The sequence below is a fragment of the Syngnathus typhle genome, linkage group LG7, assembly GCF_033458585.1.
Source record: "Syngnathus typhle isolate RoL2023-S1 ecotype Sweden linkage group LG7, RoL_Styp_1.0, whole genome shotgun sequence".
NCBI lineage: Eukaryota > Metazoa > Chordata > Actinopteri > Syngnathiformes > Syngnathidae > Syngnathus > Syngnathus typhle.
The window spans coordinates 7,739,270-7,756,534 of NC_083744.1; the positions used below are offsets into that span (position 1 = coordinate 7,739,270).

At 42.9% G+C, this 17,265-nt stretch overlaps 1 protein-coding gene across 8 annotated transcripts in view; it reads left to right on the forward strand.

Annotated features, from left to right (window-relative positions):
- LOC133156878 (genetic suppressor element 1-like) overlaps positions 1-17,265 on the forward strand; it is a 41,966-nt gene that overhangs the window by 11,444 nt on the left and 13,257 nt on the right. The window contains exons 1-2 of one of the 8 annotated variants that reach the window (XM_061282965.1): positions 14,089-14,908; positions 15,318-15,399. The exons of 3 other annotated variants lie outside the window; for them this stretch is intronic. Coding sequence is in view for 2 of the 5 variants with exons in the window: in XM_061282959.1 (XP_061138943.1) it covers positions 12,086-12,128 (43 nt within the window). In the remaining 3 variants the exon portion in view is untranslated. Of the gene's footprint in view, positions 1-9,703; positions 9,831-11,440; positions 12,129-14,088; positions 14,909-15,317; positions 15,400-17,265 lie in introns of those variants that run through there. 4 more of the 8 variants (XM_061282966.1, XM_061282959.1, XM_061282963.1 and 1 more) reach the window with 4 other exon arrangements.

Below are 17,265 nucleotides of genomic sequence, written 5' to 3' on the forward strand. Positions count from 1 at the left end.
AGATATCCATTGTCTTTAAACTACCAATGCTAACTATTAGCATGTCAATACTGTCTTGCATTGTTTGTTAGCGTGATGGTAAGTGGGCTTTATATGCCATGTTGTTTTAAGTATACAAGATGTCGCGGTCGTTGTTTTATATTTGATTAAACGGCTGCTTTTTGTGACGGGAGTTAAATTGAATATGTGCTTGCAAAACAAAGCAAAACATTGGCTGAATGATAACTCGTGTCTGAAAAACGTGCCAGTGTACGTATATGTACTTATCAGAGTGTGAGTGTTATTGTCACCTCTGGATGTGAATAGTGAAAGGGCGTGAAAAGCTAAAGCAGGGTGAGAACAATCCTCACGACAAGGTGAGAAGTCAGGAGTGGAAACTGTGGTATTTACCCGTCAAAAAATGGCGAGAGAGTGATAACTGAAGAATACCTGTACGACAGGTTTTCCTGTCACCCCAGCACCTTTAAATTGTGTGTGATGATTAAGACACCCTGCTGTTGGGCCAGGTCAGGTGCCAGAGTATGTGTGTGTGTGTGCGTCTGTCTAAAGTAGGGAGGTGGGGGGCAGATTAAACAATGTACCGCGCCTTTGTGAATCTTTCATGCTGCTTTTTGAATTATACATCTGCTGTCGTAAATGATTGAAGCACTGTGATTATGTCGGGGCTTTGTCATTGTTAGCGTGTGTGTGTGAGTGTGTTAGAGAGAGAGAAATCTCACTATGAAACATCCGCAGACTGCCTACTGTTGTCATCTTTTTCAAGCATCCGAGGTTGCGCTTCATTTAATTAGTTTGAGTTTTTGCTTGAGTCGCAACATGGAGTTTTCCTGCTAGTGTACAGAAATGTCATACAGTAGTGAACCCCCCCCAACTTTACTAGTTTGACAGTTAGTCTACTAGTGCCTTGTGCTGTCTTACTAATGGGGACAAAGAGCATATTTATTAACACATGGACATTAAGATGGATATGAAGGATATTGAATGAATCATAAATGGCTTTCCATGTTTTTCTCATGCTCTTTCTGTGTGTGCATGTGTCAGGGCTGCCACCTTCCGATGCACGTGATTATGCGAATGTGTGTCTGTGTGTGTCTATGTGTGTGTGTGTGTTCCCTTCACTCCCTCCTGACCCTAAGCAGTATGGTTGCTGTGGCGACGATGCCAGCGGCTCCAGCCTCAATGATCATTTGACAGCATGGGGGGTGAGGAGCAAAATATGTATGTGTGGGAGGGGGTAGCATGGATTAGTATGAGAGGTGACAATAGAAAATCAGGCACGATCATACTCATTACATGAGTGAAAATATCTCAATCAAGTATGAGGGTATGCCCTAATAAATATCAATCTTCGGAAGTAACCACATACTCTGTGATTGTCATCGGGAGCTGTTTTTTTTGGTTTTGCCTCGTGAGCAGAAACTCGTTGCGCTGATGTAGCAGTGAACTCAACTCAGGTCACAGAAATCAGCAGTTTGGCAGATAGTGAACAATCCCTTTTCACATGTTGTGTATTTAGGAGGGCACATAGGAATTTTAGTGTCGTTCTCAAATGAGCACCAGAGGTTGTTTGGTGCTTATTTTAATTAATTAAAGACGTACAGCACACCGGGGCGAACTATTATTAATATTATTATTACTTAAAATTTTATGTGCTTTTTAAATTCCTCTGTATCAGGTCTTCTGAATATTAGTAAAACACAATAGCAATACATGGAGCAAAAACATGTTTATCTTGATATTTGGATTTCAATGCATGTACGTATATATTTGCATGTGTGTGAGTGTGTTATTTGACATAGAGCTCTTCTTGACGTGTGTGCTGGCGGGTCATCTTTATTGGCTGCTGTTGTGTTTTCAGCCTCTGGCTCGCCCTGTTCAACTTGACCTCTGCATTGATTTCTATGATATGTGTTAGCGCTGCAAGGACAATGTGGCGTGTGATTTATGGCACATGTCACGTGAAGGCGCTCACACACACACGCACACACACACACACACACACACACACACGCACACACACACGCACGCACGCACACTACACGCTCCCCACTCTGCCTCAGGCTCTCATGCAACAAATATTCTACTCGTTAGACTGGAGTCAGCCGGACTCAAGCAATTCCGAAGCGTGTTTTGAAGCTAAGTGTGTCTTGCGGTGTGGAGCTGCTAAGTGTCGTTTAACAATGGCCTCTTGCTTCCAACTTGCTGGTTTTCCTGTGCTTCTTAGCGCTCTGTTTTTTATTATTTTGGATTGCTCTGAGTGCCAGCTGGGTTTTGATTCCAGTGTGAGACCCTGAGCAAAGACAGTAGTTCAAGTGATATTTGATCATTTGCATTTACAATGTATTATACCGGTACCTTATTTTGCTATCATACGCTGTTGTGTACCGGCATAAGCAAAAGCGCATATGGAGGGTTTCCTCACCTCTTCCAGGGTGACCAGGCTGCAGAGTGGGCAACATTTATCATATAATATAGTGCTGTACATTATCTTAAACAGCATGGGATTCCATTTAATGGCATGAAGCGCCGCAGGTAGACACCGTCAGGCAGGTGGTTGTGCCAATAAGACTTGATTTTGATTTAGAATCCTCCAAAGCAACGCCTCCGGACTAGCGGTCCACCTCAGATCTTGTCCCATTTAATAAGTGCAGAATCCGTACAGCAACAGGCTCAGTCATTGGGGACGAAAGAGGAAAAGAAGCAGAAATTACAACTGATAGTTTCTGAAAACTAACAAAATAACTCTAACTAAAATGGATTTTTTTTTTGTTAATAAAGTAGAATAAAAACTAACTTTAATTATAGTGGCAGTGTCCTTTGTTTTCATCTTTGTCAATTAATACTTGAGCTTTCAGGGTTCATTTTAAAAGTAATTATTTCGGTATTGGTGTTCGTCCGTACAGAAGAAAGGTCAAATGTTTGAGAAGTTTAGTTTACTGTACTTTATTAAACAATACTTAGTGACTTTTTTTTTTTATCTTGCACTCAACTAACACCCCATTAAAAATAAATAAATACTTAAACTAATTTAAAAATGAGACGTTTGTAAAAAAAAAAAAAAATACAAACTAACAAATCTGCTCTAAAAACTACTTAAAACCATCCATCCATCCATTTTCTATACCGCTTGTCCCCACGGCGGCTAACTGAATAAAAAAAAAAACACTATAATGAAAACTCAAAAATGATTAGAACCCTGGCCCCACTTAAGGATTCGTTATCGTGAATATTGAACCGGTTTAATGTTTACAGTTTATCTGCCCAAATTGTTTTCCCGGGCTGATCAAGGAGTAAAAGAATCATTCTCAACAGACCTCATACTACACTCAGGATTTTTCTTTAGAGCCATCTGACATGCTCACATCTGTCCCCATTATCGGTACGTGCGTACATTAGGTTACTGAGACTTTAAAAGATCTTTTTTTTCTCCTTACAACCCTCAATGGGCCATTTTATAGGCACAAAAAGGATGGTGGCGAGGGCGGGGGGTGGGTTCAATGAGACATGCACTGCCTCAAACCACGCTGCTGTCAGCCTCTCATGTGGTGTTAATTGAATGCGCGTGTGCGTGCGTCAATGTGTGTGTGTCGATGAAAACAGGGTCATAGTGTGCTTCACCTCAAGGGCACTGTTATTAATGAGATGAATAAAACGCCATGACAACAGCTTTACAACGTAGAAGAGATTTAAAATATCGTACACTTCGACACAAGACGTAATCCATCAAAAAAAGAATTCCGTCCTCCAGAGATGTGGTAGACTTCGAAAAAATTAAAAGACAGGGAGTGAATAAAATAGCACTTCTTATGTTTCCAACCACTAAAGCACAAATCCAACAACAACAAAAAGCGCTGGCTAAGCCTAATTGGTCAAAAAGAGCTGGTGTCACTAATGAGCTCATAATTAGCAGCGAAATTCACTTACAGGCACACGTTAATGACACGTGTGAACGCTGCATTGTTTACATCCAATTACTACAACCAGCGCATACAGTGACTTTGTTGTGAAATCTCACGTGTGAAGCGCACACACACACATTCGCTCACACATGCAGGATGCGTGCTCACTGAGCTGCAGATTAGGATAAATGCCAGCAGATTTTGACCCGAGGTGATAACTCCTGCTACTCCACATACACACACACATGCACTTGCATGCACACGCACGCACATCTGCATTCTATACGGGCTCACACAAACACATCTACACACACACGCGCAGTCGTATGAAAAAAAAAATAATCTGCTGGTTAGTGCGTGATAACAAGCAGATGGCAGGAGGATAAGCCAAGTGAAATAGTCGCAGCTCCAGTTTGATATTGTTAATATTAGTTGAAGAAATAAAGCAGTGGTTGGATGATTCAATATTTCCTGTAGTCTACTATAATGTGATGAAAGTTGATTCACAGTCACTTAATCGGTCATGTAATTTTTCCAGTGCAGTATAGTGGTCGCTAATGTTATTTTCATCATCACTCAGTTGTTAAAACCCTTCCTTACAGACATATGCTATAGATATCCTATAAATATAATGGCAGTCATCAGCTAAATAGCTATATAGCGAAAGTTTGCTAGGCTAACCAATATTGTCATCTACAACCAACTCATTTTTGTACCATAGGACCCGCACAGATGTATGAAGACCAGTCAACATTTGCTCCTCCTCAGAGCGTTATTAGTCCGGTAACGGTGGAATCAAAAGCTCCGTAAATGGGCCGATTGGAAGATGAGGTGCCTAAGACGCGTGATTAGCAGTTATTCGACTTCAAGCGTTAAATGTCGATGCAGAGTAGTCAAGTGGACTAATTGCTCCAAGTGCACACTTACTGACAAATTTGAACATGTGCCCTTCTTTGCAATAAAAGTCAGCAGGGGCCTGATTCTTTGATGTCTGTGAAAGATTATCCTGTGGTGTGGGATGCGTTTCGAGGGATTTGAAAATCGGTATGCGTATTACCTCGCTTCAGGCTCGATGTGCACGTACGCACACACAAACAGCACTCCGAAGGAGTTAAACAGCGAATAGGAAACTCAACTTGTCCGCCCCCAATGGTGCCGCACCATCTGCATGTTCATGAACCATGTCAAAATGTAATTGATTGAATGTGTCACCGTTTGTGTGGGTGTGGGTGTTTGTTTGTTAGTGCGTGTGTGTTTGTCTGATGCGTATACAGAGAGCTAATTAACAGCAGTTTGGACGTTCAGGTTCATCGGACATAATGTATTTTGTTTTATACTAACTACATAGCATTCATCAATTTTCAGACCCAACCACCTTTTAACAAATCACAATAATTATGCATAATCTAAAGTGTAAATTGCTATGGACCAGAGCAAAGAACCATACTGGGTCTGCTTAAATTAAATTATTTAATTAATTAAATATCACAAAACTCACAAAAGAAACATTTTCTTTTTGTTTACATATATTCTATTTCTCTTGTACTGGTACTGTTGATGTGATTTTTTCATTTAAAATAAATAGATTAGTACAATTATTGTATTATTTTTGTATCATTTTTCAATACCTGTTGCTAAACGTAGTCCTTAATTAATAAAATTGCGAGATATAGAGAAACAGTAAATAACAATTAATTGACATTAACATGGATTCAAATAAATTAGAAATAGATGAATATCATTAAAATATTGAATTTGGGGGGGCAGGAACAGTAAAAGTAAATGAGATAACATTAAAATGAATTAAAAATATTAAAATGGAATTAAAATTCTAATAAACTATGTTCAGACAGGCACAAAATTAATCTTTAATAAAACATCCGCAAAGTGTATTCAAGATTGCGTCTTTCTTTTCCCACATTACAGTACAGTGTGTCCAAAAACCCCATATTCATCACCAAATATTACAGTGGGTGAAATTGGATTTCTTACCATTTTTAATCTCTGATCCACACTTGATACAAAAAGGCAAATTGCAGTTTATTACAGCAGGCCCCCACAGTTTGCAAACATGAACAGCCGTAATCCGCCAACGTCGCCACCTTCTGTCGCACACGCACGATGAGCGGCAGGGTTCACGCTCACACGCTACAGGGGCACGCCTTTGCTCGGGCATGTGCGCCGCCTCGTTCCGCTTCTGTCTGCATTTGCATAATCTGCATAATGATGCTTCCTTTAATTGCCTCCGCCCAGGTAAGGGATCATGTGGTTAAGTGGGAGATCATAATTATGTAAATAATTGGCCTTACCACAGCAAGCTGCTACTCTCTGCCACCCATCTGGAGTGAGACAGATACAGAGGCGGCACAATTGGGGCTGAAGGAATGAGAAACTGGTGGACGTCGACATTGAACCCTCGCTTATCCAATAAGGCAAAAATATGTCTTCCACACCCTTTAAACTGAAAACTTAAACTTTAAACTCACTCAGTTCTCATCACAAGAGGCAAAGCGTGCTTGCGTCAATCTGTGTATTTGTCACATCCTTTGCTGTAAAACTGACACGTAAAACCAAAGACGGGCTAATGGAAATTTCCATAGATGTTAAGGTAATGCTAAAACATCTAACACCTAGTTCAATATATTGTCTCAGCTCTGTGTGAACAATGACTATTACAGGACTTTTGAAAAGTAATTAAAAAATGAGCACACACACATACTGGAGCTGTTGTCCGCCTCAGCTCACGCCCACACACTCACATGCCGCCTCACCATGTCTCAAACTCAAACATTACAATATGGAGAATATTTTCTATATTTTTCATGCTGCAAACATTTAAATGTGTATTTTAATAAGTTGAATTGTGTTGAAAGCATGTGGGAGGGTTTCTTAATATTGTAGATTTTCATCTATTGTTGGTGGGTCTGGAACGTAGTCCAAAATGCCCCGTACGCACACACACACACACACACACACACACATGCACACACACACGCACGCTGCACAGATGGTAAAGGCAGCGGCCTTTTCACACAGACAAAGGGAAGGTAATTCTCTCTGCAGGACGTGCTGGGAGCTGAGGCGGGAAAAGAACAGCACACTCCCCACCCTGTTTCCTCAGCTCAGCCCCTCAGGCGGTACACTGACACAACATGCGTGTGTGCGTGTGTTTGTGTGAACATTGTCGTAGGCTTGAGGAGAACACATGGAGGGAAGGTGTTTGTGTGAGGGCGGATCATAAGAGAGGGAGAAAATGAGCAAGCGATAAGACGCAAAAGGGAAAATGCAGAGAGGGGCGGTGCTAATAAATTGGATTACTGCCTATCTTTACAGCACTGCATGTGTGCTTGTGTGTGCATGAGCGTTATGTTGCTGCGATACAACCAGTTACACGCTATGGCAACACGTGCAACCAATTTGCGATTATATCAACTGTAGCATCGTAGCTTAAAGCTAACTTGATACAACAGAAGAGGTAGTGGGAATTAGCGGCAATGTTACGGTAACTGGAAACCAATAACTATCATTATTGTTAGGATATTACTTTTAGGAGGGTCAACAATGAGCCACAGTATTGCGGGGACCACTGTCAGTGACTAAAGCTCTCTGGTCTATAAAAATGTCTGTAAACAAATTGGAGGGCGCCTACTGCCAGTTAGGTGTTCCATTTAAAATTGGAGTCCTTCCTTCAGTAGCCAATCTGTAGCGCTCAGGTAAACTCGCAGGGCCGTCCACGTTTCTGACTCTTCCCCGTTTGTGATCTCCCACCTGACCCGAGCAGCAAACAGGGGACTCATTTTCATTGATCGGGGGAAGGGAGGAATACATTTAAATAATCAAGGGTTGGTCTTCATGGTTGATCCTATGCATCTGTGTGTGACTGCGTTGTTGTGTGGACCACAAACAAGCAGCAAGCGCTTTTTTTTTTTTTTTTAGTTATGGGTGCATCCTTACCTGACATGAATGGAGTGCGCGCTCTCCAATGGGTGGGTGTGCAGTTTGCATACAAATGTGTGCATGCTCGCGTGTGTGATGGATGAAAGGCTATATGAGAGAGGAATAGGCTAATGAGAGCGGTCTCCAGAGGCAGTAAAGAATCCTGCAGCTATTACTGCCACACTTCATAATAGCCTCTGTGCTTGGCCTCTTTTACATGGTGAGGTGGGGAAGGGAGGGGTGGAGTGGCGCAGTGTTACCCACCACTGCACCGTGCGCTTTGACCCCCACCCCTCTGGAAAAGCATACGCACAGACAGAGCATGATCCATCAGTCACTCATGCACCTGCAGGAAAGGCACGCACTTTTGTGTACGTTAATCTATCAGTCATTCCTATCCTCTCCTCACACAATGAGTGCACGCACACTTGCGCACTTACGCGGCAGTCAATCTGTACAGGTCACAAAGGATGGAGGTGAGACACCACCCACCTCAGAGTGTGTCTGACTGTGCACAGCCACACCATAAATCATGTCAAGCTACAATGTCCCCGAAGACACACACGCACACAATTTTTCCCCTGAATAGGGTTGAGCACAACAGCCATGTGTGTTCATCTAGGAGTTTTTGTGAATGTGTCTTTGTGTGTGTTTTAGGCGGGTGCATTAATTAGGAGGGAAATGCTCGACTAGTTGTATCAGGTTGCCCTGATACAAAACCACGCAAATCAGATGCGAAATATTTGTGTGCTGAGACAGGTAGAAGGGGCTTAAGCTGGCTGCCATTCAAATTAGTTTGATGGCCATTTGACCCAATTCACTCGATTTGTCCGAAAGAGTCATTTGATTGCGTCAAATAATGTTTCTTTAAGTTGTTTGTCTATTCATGCCAGTGATGTATAGTGACTGGCAGAAAAATTAAAAGCTCTTCCACTAGATGGCGGAAGGTGACATGAATCTGCGTATCCACCTGTTGCCATTTATACAACAAATTCATTGCTAAATATGATGAGTAAGTCAATTTAATAAATTAGGAGGAGACCCAATTGTGATTTTTGAATTGTTTCTGAAGTTGAAAAGCATAATTTAAACAAATGATTGATTGGTTGCCATCTTTTGGCATCTACAGAAAGCTGTTCTGTGGCAAACAACAAAAACCCATGTGTAAATGGATTTATTATTATTTGTTTGTAATTTTTAGAATTTACTCATGCCTATAGATTCCACAAGATGGCAGCAAAATTAATTATTTGCAGACTTTTGGTGTACACGGCAAGAAGAAGCCAGTGCTGCACTTCTAATTCAGCTTGCGGAGCACTTTTTTACCTCCATTGTTGATAAAGCTTGTTTTATTTGGTTTCTACATTCCACAGCACTTTTGCCTTCATTTGAGAGCTACGGGAGGAAGTTTTTTTTTTTTCATGGGAAATTGGCTTTTTAATGGCAAGTATACTGTTTGTCAATTCTAGTTTACTGTTTGACTAATACATAAAATGAGAGAATGCACACATTGTATAGTGCTGCTCATCATGTTGTGGCATTACATGGTACTCTGCTTGACCTTTAATTTGGACTTGCCTGTATGTATATCGCAAAAGCCCATGAAACAAAAAAGTTGCCCGATGGGTTGGTGAGCACCGAGTAGCTTGAGTTCAACTAGCAGATGTGTTGACACTTGACACGATGACATGAGCATCATGTCTCCATTGCCTTTTCGGCCCGTGTGAGTTATCAGCACTGTGTGTGCATGCATGTGGAAAGGCGGCGTGGCGAGAGGGGGGGTCACATCTTCCCTCCTCTCTCCAACCCTCGTTCCCCCAGGGAGCATCAGTGGAGCAGGTGCTAGCTTCCCCACCCACCGCCCTCCCCTCCCCTTCCGTCCCCCCCATCCTTCCTCCCTTGTCCTTCCCACATCCACGCAGTGTTTTGTCACAGTCACCAGCGAGATGGGCTAAAGCCGAGGATTTCTTTTGTTTCTCTCTTTTCTATTAGGTGGTAAGTTGCGTTTGTTTTAAAAAGCCTTATTGCTGCTTGTTCAATGATGCCTATGCACAGCTTTGGGTTGGTGGTGTTTACTTGATGGCTATCGCAGTAGAAATTTATCAGGACTACACTTTTCTACTCGGAACAACCTAATTGCTGTTTGCGTTAATGGCACTACGCCTGTGTTTTCTTTTATTTGTTGTGGAAATGGCTTTTTTAGGTGACAAGTTGTCCGTTTCATATGTTTTACTTTTTTAGCTAAATGCTTCTTGCCCAATCTGAATCTTCTCGGTTATATCTACACTGGTCTTAAAAACAACAACAACAAAAATAATGGAAGAAAGTGAACCTTAACTTTGACTACCAATATTTTATTTTCCTTGATTTGAGATGTCTAATCTTGGTTTGAGTTTTGTTTTGGCAGTGGATGCACAACGTTCAGATGTCTGTGTTGAATTGATGTCTATTGCATGACTTATTTATCAGGGTTACATTTTTCTGTCTTCTCATTTTCAGAAGCCGCTTTGATTGTGTTTGTCACACATGATGATAATACATAGCGGAAAGAAAATGTGGTCAAAAGAAGTGTCATAATTGCTTGAGTAATGATTTTTGTCATATTTGAGTGTGTCTACAAATGCGTTGAAGCGCTTTTGGACATAATGAGAGCCACGCCGTGTCGATTTTATTGCGAAGTCACAATGCAGGACGTCCGGTTGGAGTCTGTTCACGACAGACTGGTTGTCAGGTGTCTGTTAGCTTGTGAGACAACTTCCGCTCAACGCTCTTGTTCCCGTCCAACCTGTTGCTCAGTAAACAAATTATCCTGTTTGCACCAGACCAAACTTAACGGATGCAAAGTGGGCCTCACATGACATTGGTTAGGTGTACTTGAAGTCCGACTATTAGCTTGCTAGCTAGCCGGATGGATGGATGGATGGATGGATGGATGGATGGATGGATGGATGGATGGATGGATGGATGGATGGATGGATGGATGGACGGACGTATGGACATCAAGCTGTCCAATTCAGTGCCCGTGACAGAGTATCATCTGACGCTTCCTCAGTTAGTCCAGTTGAGGAGTATTTTTTTTTTAAGTTCCCCTTTCAGCACAGAACAGTATACACGAGCCGGTCTCTACCATGGTTGGCATTAGGATGAGTTTGGGTTAGATGCTGTCACAGAGTCTCCCCACATCTCTCCACCCCCTGGCTGTGATGCAGGGTGTCATCCCGCAACACCCACGGGATTTGAGGGAGACCTTAACAGTGACTGTATTGTCGGCGTCAAATAGACAGATGCCACCGGGTGCATTAGCAGCAGCCAAGCGGATCACTTGGCTATTGTTTGTGCGCGCGTGTGTTTGTGTGTGTGTCTACACAGCCTGCAGGTGGGCTTTGCACACACGCATATACACGCACATACACACATGCGAGCACATGCACCATCTGACCTGCCATGGACCAGCTGCTCTGCAGGGGTTACCGAGTCAACCTCCAATCTCCTTAATGATCCTCTTCTCATGTTGATATACTAAAGTATCTCCCTCACACATGCACTCACCCGCCCACACACACACACACACACATGCATGCACACCTCTCATCCTGTCTTTTGGCTGTAGCAGTAGCGCGTGTTTGTTCATCTTTTGTGTATCCAGTGGTCGTTAGTTTTAATTGACATAGCAGGAAAACAAGTTTGGTGACAACTTGTTGCTAGGCAGACTTCGCAGGATTTGGCTCACCTCGGGTGGAGATGTATAGCTAGGAGAAGCGTGAGACTCTACTCTAAGCTAAACAATGTGGAATTTCCCCAAAACGGCTCATCATCATGTGCAGATGGCTCTGACCAACTGTTTATACTTCTTCATTGGCGTCATGGATGAGCATATCCCAGCTGACGCCCTGGACACTTAACCCTGGATGCCCTTTTTTTTTTTTTAAGAATATCGGCGGAGGTGGAGTACTTGCGGAAAACCCACGCAGGCAATCTGCTCTACTAGTTTGTGTTATGCTTCACACACCTGCACACACCTCAGCCAACGTGGCACGCTTTTACCCCGCAGCACCTGCCTGCGTGCATCTGCTATTTTGCGTGTCTTGGGGCGCCCTCGTGTTTGTTCAGATGGTCGATGTCAAGCTTCCGGCGCTGTCGACACCTGCCGTGTGAGGCGGCCACAGGATGAAGAGGAGGAGGAGGGACTGTGACTGTCTGACCCCGACCACAAACAGATTGAAACGATGTGGCCGATTGCCTGATAAGGCATGGAAATACCCACAGTTACTTGGAATACAGCTACAGAGGCTTGTATGAAAATGTTTTATTTGTTCTTACAGTGCTTACTACAGCCGAGAGGTGCATCAAGGGCATTTTTGTGGGGTCTAACCTGCATTCCCAAATATTTGGAGTTGTGGTAACGCACTTGATTTGAGCAAAAATATAGCCCATGAAGCTTAGTGTAGCGTATCAAACACAATCATCGCATCCACATGTCCACGACTCACTGCTTCGGAGTCCTTAATTGTCTCTGCCTGAGCTGGAGGTGTTGCTTCTTCTTACACTCTTGTGCTTTTTCTGCTCCATTTATCCCAGCAGCACAAATGCGTGCTGGCTGTTTGGTCCCCCGGGGTCGCATGCGTATATTTTGCAAAGTCCAGTGTGTGTAAAGTCAACTGAGTCAGCTGATTTGTGTGTGTTGTAAAGGAAGATCACCTTTCCTCATGGATGTCTCACTGTGTGTCTTTTTTTTTTTTTTTCCCTTCTGATATTTATGTGCACTTATGGGCATGTTTGTATGTGGCGGAGGAAAGTGAGTGCGTCTAAGTGTGTGTGTGTGTGTGTGCCTGCGTGTTGTTTATGGAGGGTGAGGAAGTGTTAAGTGCTGCTGTGCGAGCGAAGCTAGTAAAGGCATTTAGGAGCCCCGCGAGGAGCCCTGAATGCTGGGTTGACGCCACTCTGACTGCTATTACAGACAACTTTAAGACGTTGTAAAACATTTGGCTACTTTTGCTCTCATTCGCACTCAGTGTGTACACATGCATGTGTGTGGGTGTAGGAAAATCCGTGGATGTCTGCCAGCTATTCTAACTGCTATTAACGACAATTGTCAGAGCAGCAAATAAAGTGGTGCGTATGTGTACAAGCTAACTAGAATAGATTACTATCATTTTAAAATATTGCCGAGCACAGCGTTTATATCCGTGGATGGTAAGATATGGATAGTTGAGTCGACGTTGATTAATTGATGACGTAGTTTAAATAGTTTACCGATGATGTGTTTAGAAAACTGCTTTCATTGCATATTGGCCCACAAAATTGGATTGAATTAGTCTGTTGTTTTTGAGTACTCCTGCAAATTAACCAAGCAGCAAATGACGAGCACAACAATAGCTCTCCTCCTCACGTTTTCTTGCCAGGCGGAGGTAATAAACAAGCAGAATGAATTTAAAGTGTTGAGCCACACACACGCACACAAACGTACACACACACTCACACAGACACACACACATTCACCTGACTCCCCCTCTATGAGGACAGTGGGGGGAGCATAACCTACTGTGTCAGCTCATTAAGAGCATCTAGTGTGTGTCTGTGTGTGTGTATTCAGGGATGGGTTATTAGAATGGAAGAGGAGGTTGCGACTCAAGAGGCATCATCACTCTGGCACATCGGCGAGTGACTGTGTGTGTACGTGTGCGTGTGTGTGTGTGTGTGTGTGTGTGTGTGTGTGTGTACGTGTGCGTGTGCGTGTGCGTGTGTGTGTGTGTGTGTGTGTGTGTGTGTGTGAGCGCACGTATGTGTTTGAGTGTGTTTTTGGAAGGAGGAGGGAGGGAGGACAGCAGGCCTGGACACATCCTATAGTATGACATCATGCTGAGCTTTGCTATTGTTCACAAGGCACAGTGAATGTACTGTCAGTGCGCGTTTGTGTGTGTGTGTGCGTGTGTGTGTGCGTGTGTGTGTGCGTGTGTGCGTGTGTGTGTGTGTGTGAATCAAGAAAAACTGATCACAGTTAAGGCTCAGAGGCAAACGATTTTATTAGCTTGTGTCGTTGGGTATCTAGAGCATTTTTAGACATCTAACATCTATCCACCCATCCATGTATCCCTGCAATCAGCTCTCCCTTTATCCATTGAGCCAACTCTACATCCGTCTGTCCATTCTTCCATCTGTCCGTCCATCCATCCATTCGTCCGTCCTAGTCTGGTGTAGTGCAGTTTAACTGTGCGCATGAGTGGCGTTTTCTATCTTTTGGTGTCTACTTTAAGTCACCAAATTGTCAGGCGAGCCGGGTGGTTGTTAAGGAAATCCCCCTCAGTCTGTCAGAACGCCCAGCATGGCGCAACGCGATTTGCCTAAATTTCCCCAAACTTGACTTGCCCGAGCACGAAAATCAAGATGCAGCAGTTTTAAAGCCAAGCGCACGTGCGCTGTCCATTAAAATAGCATGCGTGGTGACAAAAGCATACAGAGAACATCCAAAGCTAGATCTCCAAAATTCTCTGTAAAAATGTCCCCTTTAAAGCCAAAACATTCCTGGAGGGCGCCTGATGTTTTTGTTTCGTTTGTCCTCCTGAACTCCATGCTGGCTGTGGCGGTAAAGGTTGGAGGTGAGGGGTGAAAGGTCACTGTCAGGAGCCAACCCACCCCTTGACCCCCAAAAGCTACCAACCCTAAACCCACCTCTTCACTCATCTCGGTCCCGAAACAGACGGGACCGACTGGAAGTGTGACAGAGTGATGGATGGACGGCGGGTTAATACAGGCACACACGCACACGCACACACACACACACACCAAAGCCCAAAGGAAGGAAGGATGACTAGAGCACACTTTGAGAGAAAAAACTGGAAAGCCGTAACGAGTGACAGAAACGACAAGGAGGAAAGGGGGGTGGGATTGAGAGGAGGGTGGAGGGGGCTGCTAGTGGATGGAGAGGAGGAGGAGGAAGAGTGGGTTGAGAGGAGGTCACGTGACCACACAGCAGCTGCAAGACTGAGGGAGAGAGAGAGAGACAGAGAGAGCAAAAGAGAGAGAAAGTCACAGAGGAGCAGAGACGACAAACAGGAGGAAGAGTGAGCAGGAGGGTGAGTGTTTGCGTGTTTCAATTATGCACACATTCACATGTTACTACCAAATGTGTGTGTGTGCGTGTGAGTGTGTGCGCAAGTGTGTGTTTATGTGGTGCTGGACTATCAAGGGAATACGGTAGCAAGATTGTGGCAAGCAAAAGAAAAGAAAAAAAAGCAAGCGGCGTGTTGTTGTTGGCTTTAGTGAAATGAGCTCCCGGCGTGCCGAGATAGATGAGAGTGAGGAAGAGAGGGGAGGGGGGGGGGGGGGTGACAGAGAGTGGATATAGGCTTTTATATATATATATATATATATATATAGGCTCTTATCATCTCAACCTCAGCAGAGCCTCATCAAGACCTTTTTTTTCTCCTCCAAGATCTCCATCACGCTCTTTATGTTTGATGGTGTTCTTTTCAATTTCAGGGGTGGGAAGTAACAAAGTCCGATTGCTATACTGAAGTGGATTTGTCAGCTATCGACACTGAGTATCTGCACATCTACTGAAGTATAGAGTGCAAGTACTTTTCCTGTTCTGATTGTGCAATGCTTTGCATGTACTTGGCATTTTGTCAAAAGTTCATTTTTACCTCAAAACAAAATATTTTACTTTGTATAATTTACTTTAGTTTACTTTTGTACAAAATCCTGCCGATTGATGAGCTGTCATTTTTGTTTGGACGTTTGTCTAACTATAATCTAAATATTTTTGACAATGCATTTTATTTTAAATTCATTCGTACAAAAAAGGTGAGCTTATAAAATATGTAAATTGACTACTTTAATTTGTAAACCATGCACATTTGTTGTAGTCTCAACGTTCTTTTGTCAAGGTAGTGTTTGCTTTGAAGAAACAGTCACAGACGTGGCCGTTTGTGAATTCAATCGTACAAAAAAAGCAAACTTCCAAAATCCTGTCTGTTTACTAACTACAATGCATTACTTCTCATTTGAAATCCTCCTAAAAAAATTTTTTGGGGGGGGGGGTTGTTGATTTGCAACATCACCTCATTCAGATAAGGTTACGGACACATACAACCCGTACAAACAGGACTTACAACAATCTACTAAAGCTTGGCTTGGGACTTTCTCTGCCTCATATTGCTTTTCTCCTAAATCGTCTGCATTCTGTTAATCCGCCAAACCACTGCTTAGAAAGAGATGAGATGAAAAAAAGATGACAAAAAATACGTTGTTAGTGTTTATTTAAAATAAATGACAGCACCACCTACCGGCCCGGCGTGCACGTTACAACCCTTTTGCATTTTTGAAAGGCTGTTTAGGCTCGGTTATCGTGAAGAACAAAACATTGTGCCGTATCCAAGTGTTTACCGCTGTTTATTGCTCGTGTGTGTGCGAAGATGAGCGTGTGTGTGTTTGTGTGGTGCTAATGAGGTCATGGCTGAAGTGAGCGAACAGGGGGGTAGGGTGGTAGTTGTAGTGTAGGGGGCTGCTGGCTAATTCCAGCTGTAATTAACATTAGTGGGTCAGTGAGAGGGTTAAAGGAGGGGGGTCGAGCGCATTGGGACAAATGTTGCTCCATCTTATGTTTGCGCTAAGTGTGCCCACTAATCAATCGAATATAGTTTTAGGATCAGCTTAACAGGCCCCGGGGAAAATTGTGTTTGGACATCACATGAAAAGATACACGCAATTACGTTGCATTAACGGACATAAAAGCATCGACACGCACACTCGCCTCCTTGTGTTCGCCCGGCTTTTTGGCAGGAGGCACACAAATAGACTTCTTATTGATATTCAGGGATCTTGGATGCAATCATAATTGTGGAGTGAATGCACCACAGAGGAGAGGAGTTGGATTTATTAAGGCAAACAAAAATAGCATAAGCAGTCCAGACAATGGCACTTCGACATTTGAATTGAGTTTGTTACGTGAGCAGGCTCGTCATTCAATCTACTTGGAAATGAAATAAATGTTCCTAAATGAATATGAAAGCTGTTCCAAGTCCCCCGAATCCACCACAATTTGGTGTTTGTAATGATGAAAAGTAGCACTGCATTTTATAAAAAATAGAGAATGTAAATAAATTGAGTTTTAAAAATAAACATTTTATCACGGGGATACCAGACCAACAAGCAATAGATAAAAACATTGTTTTGCCTTACAATATTTAATATTTAAAGCAACAGGTTGCCTTGGAAGATTAGCATCATGCTAGCTTTTATGCTATTGACAATATTGTATAAAACAATAAACACATGTATTAAGAATACAATCTTACAGAACAGTAGCAATGTGAGCGTCCAAAATAACTTTAGTCTGTAAACGCGAAATATAGTTGATAATAGCAATGTGCACGAGATAAAACTTTGAGTGTGATGGAAAAATGACAGAAAAAAGTAACAACCTTCA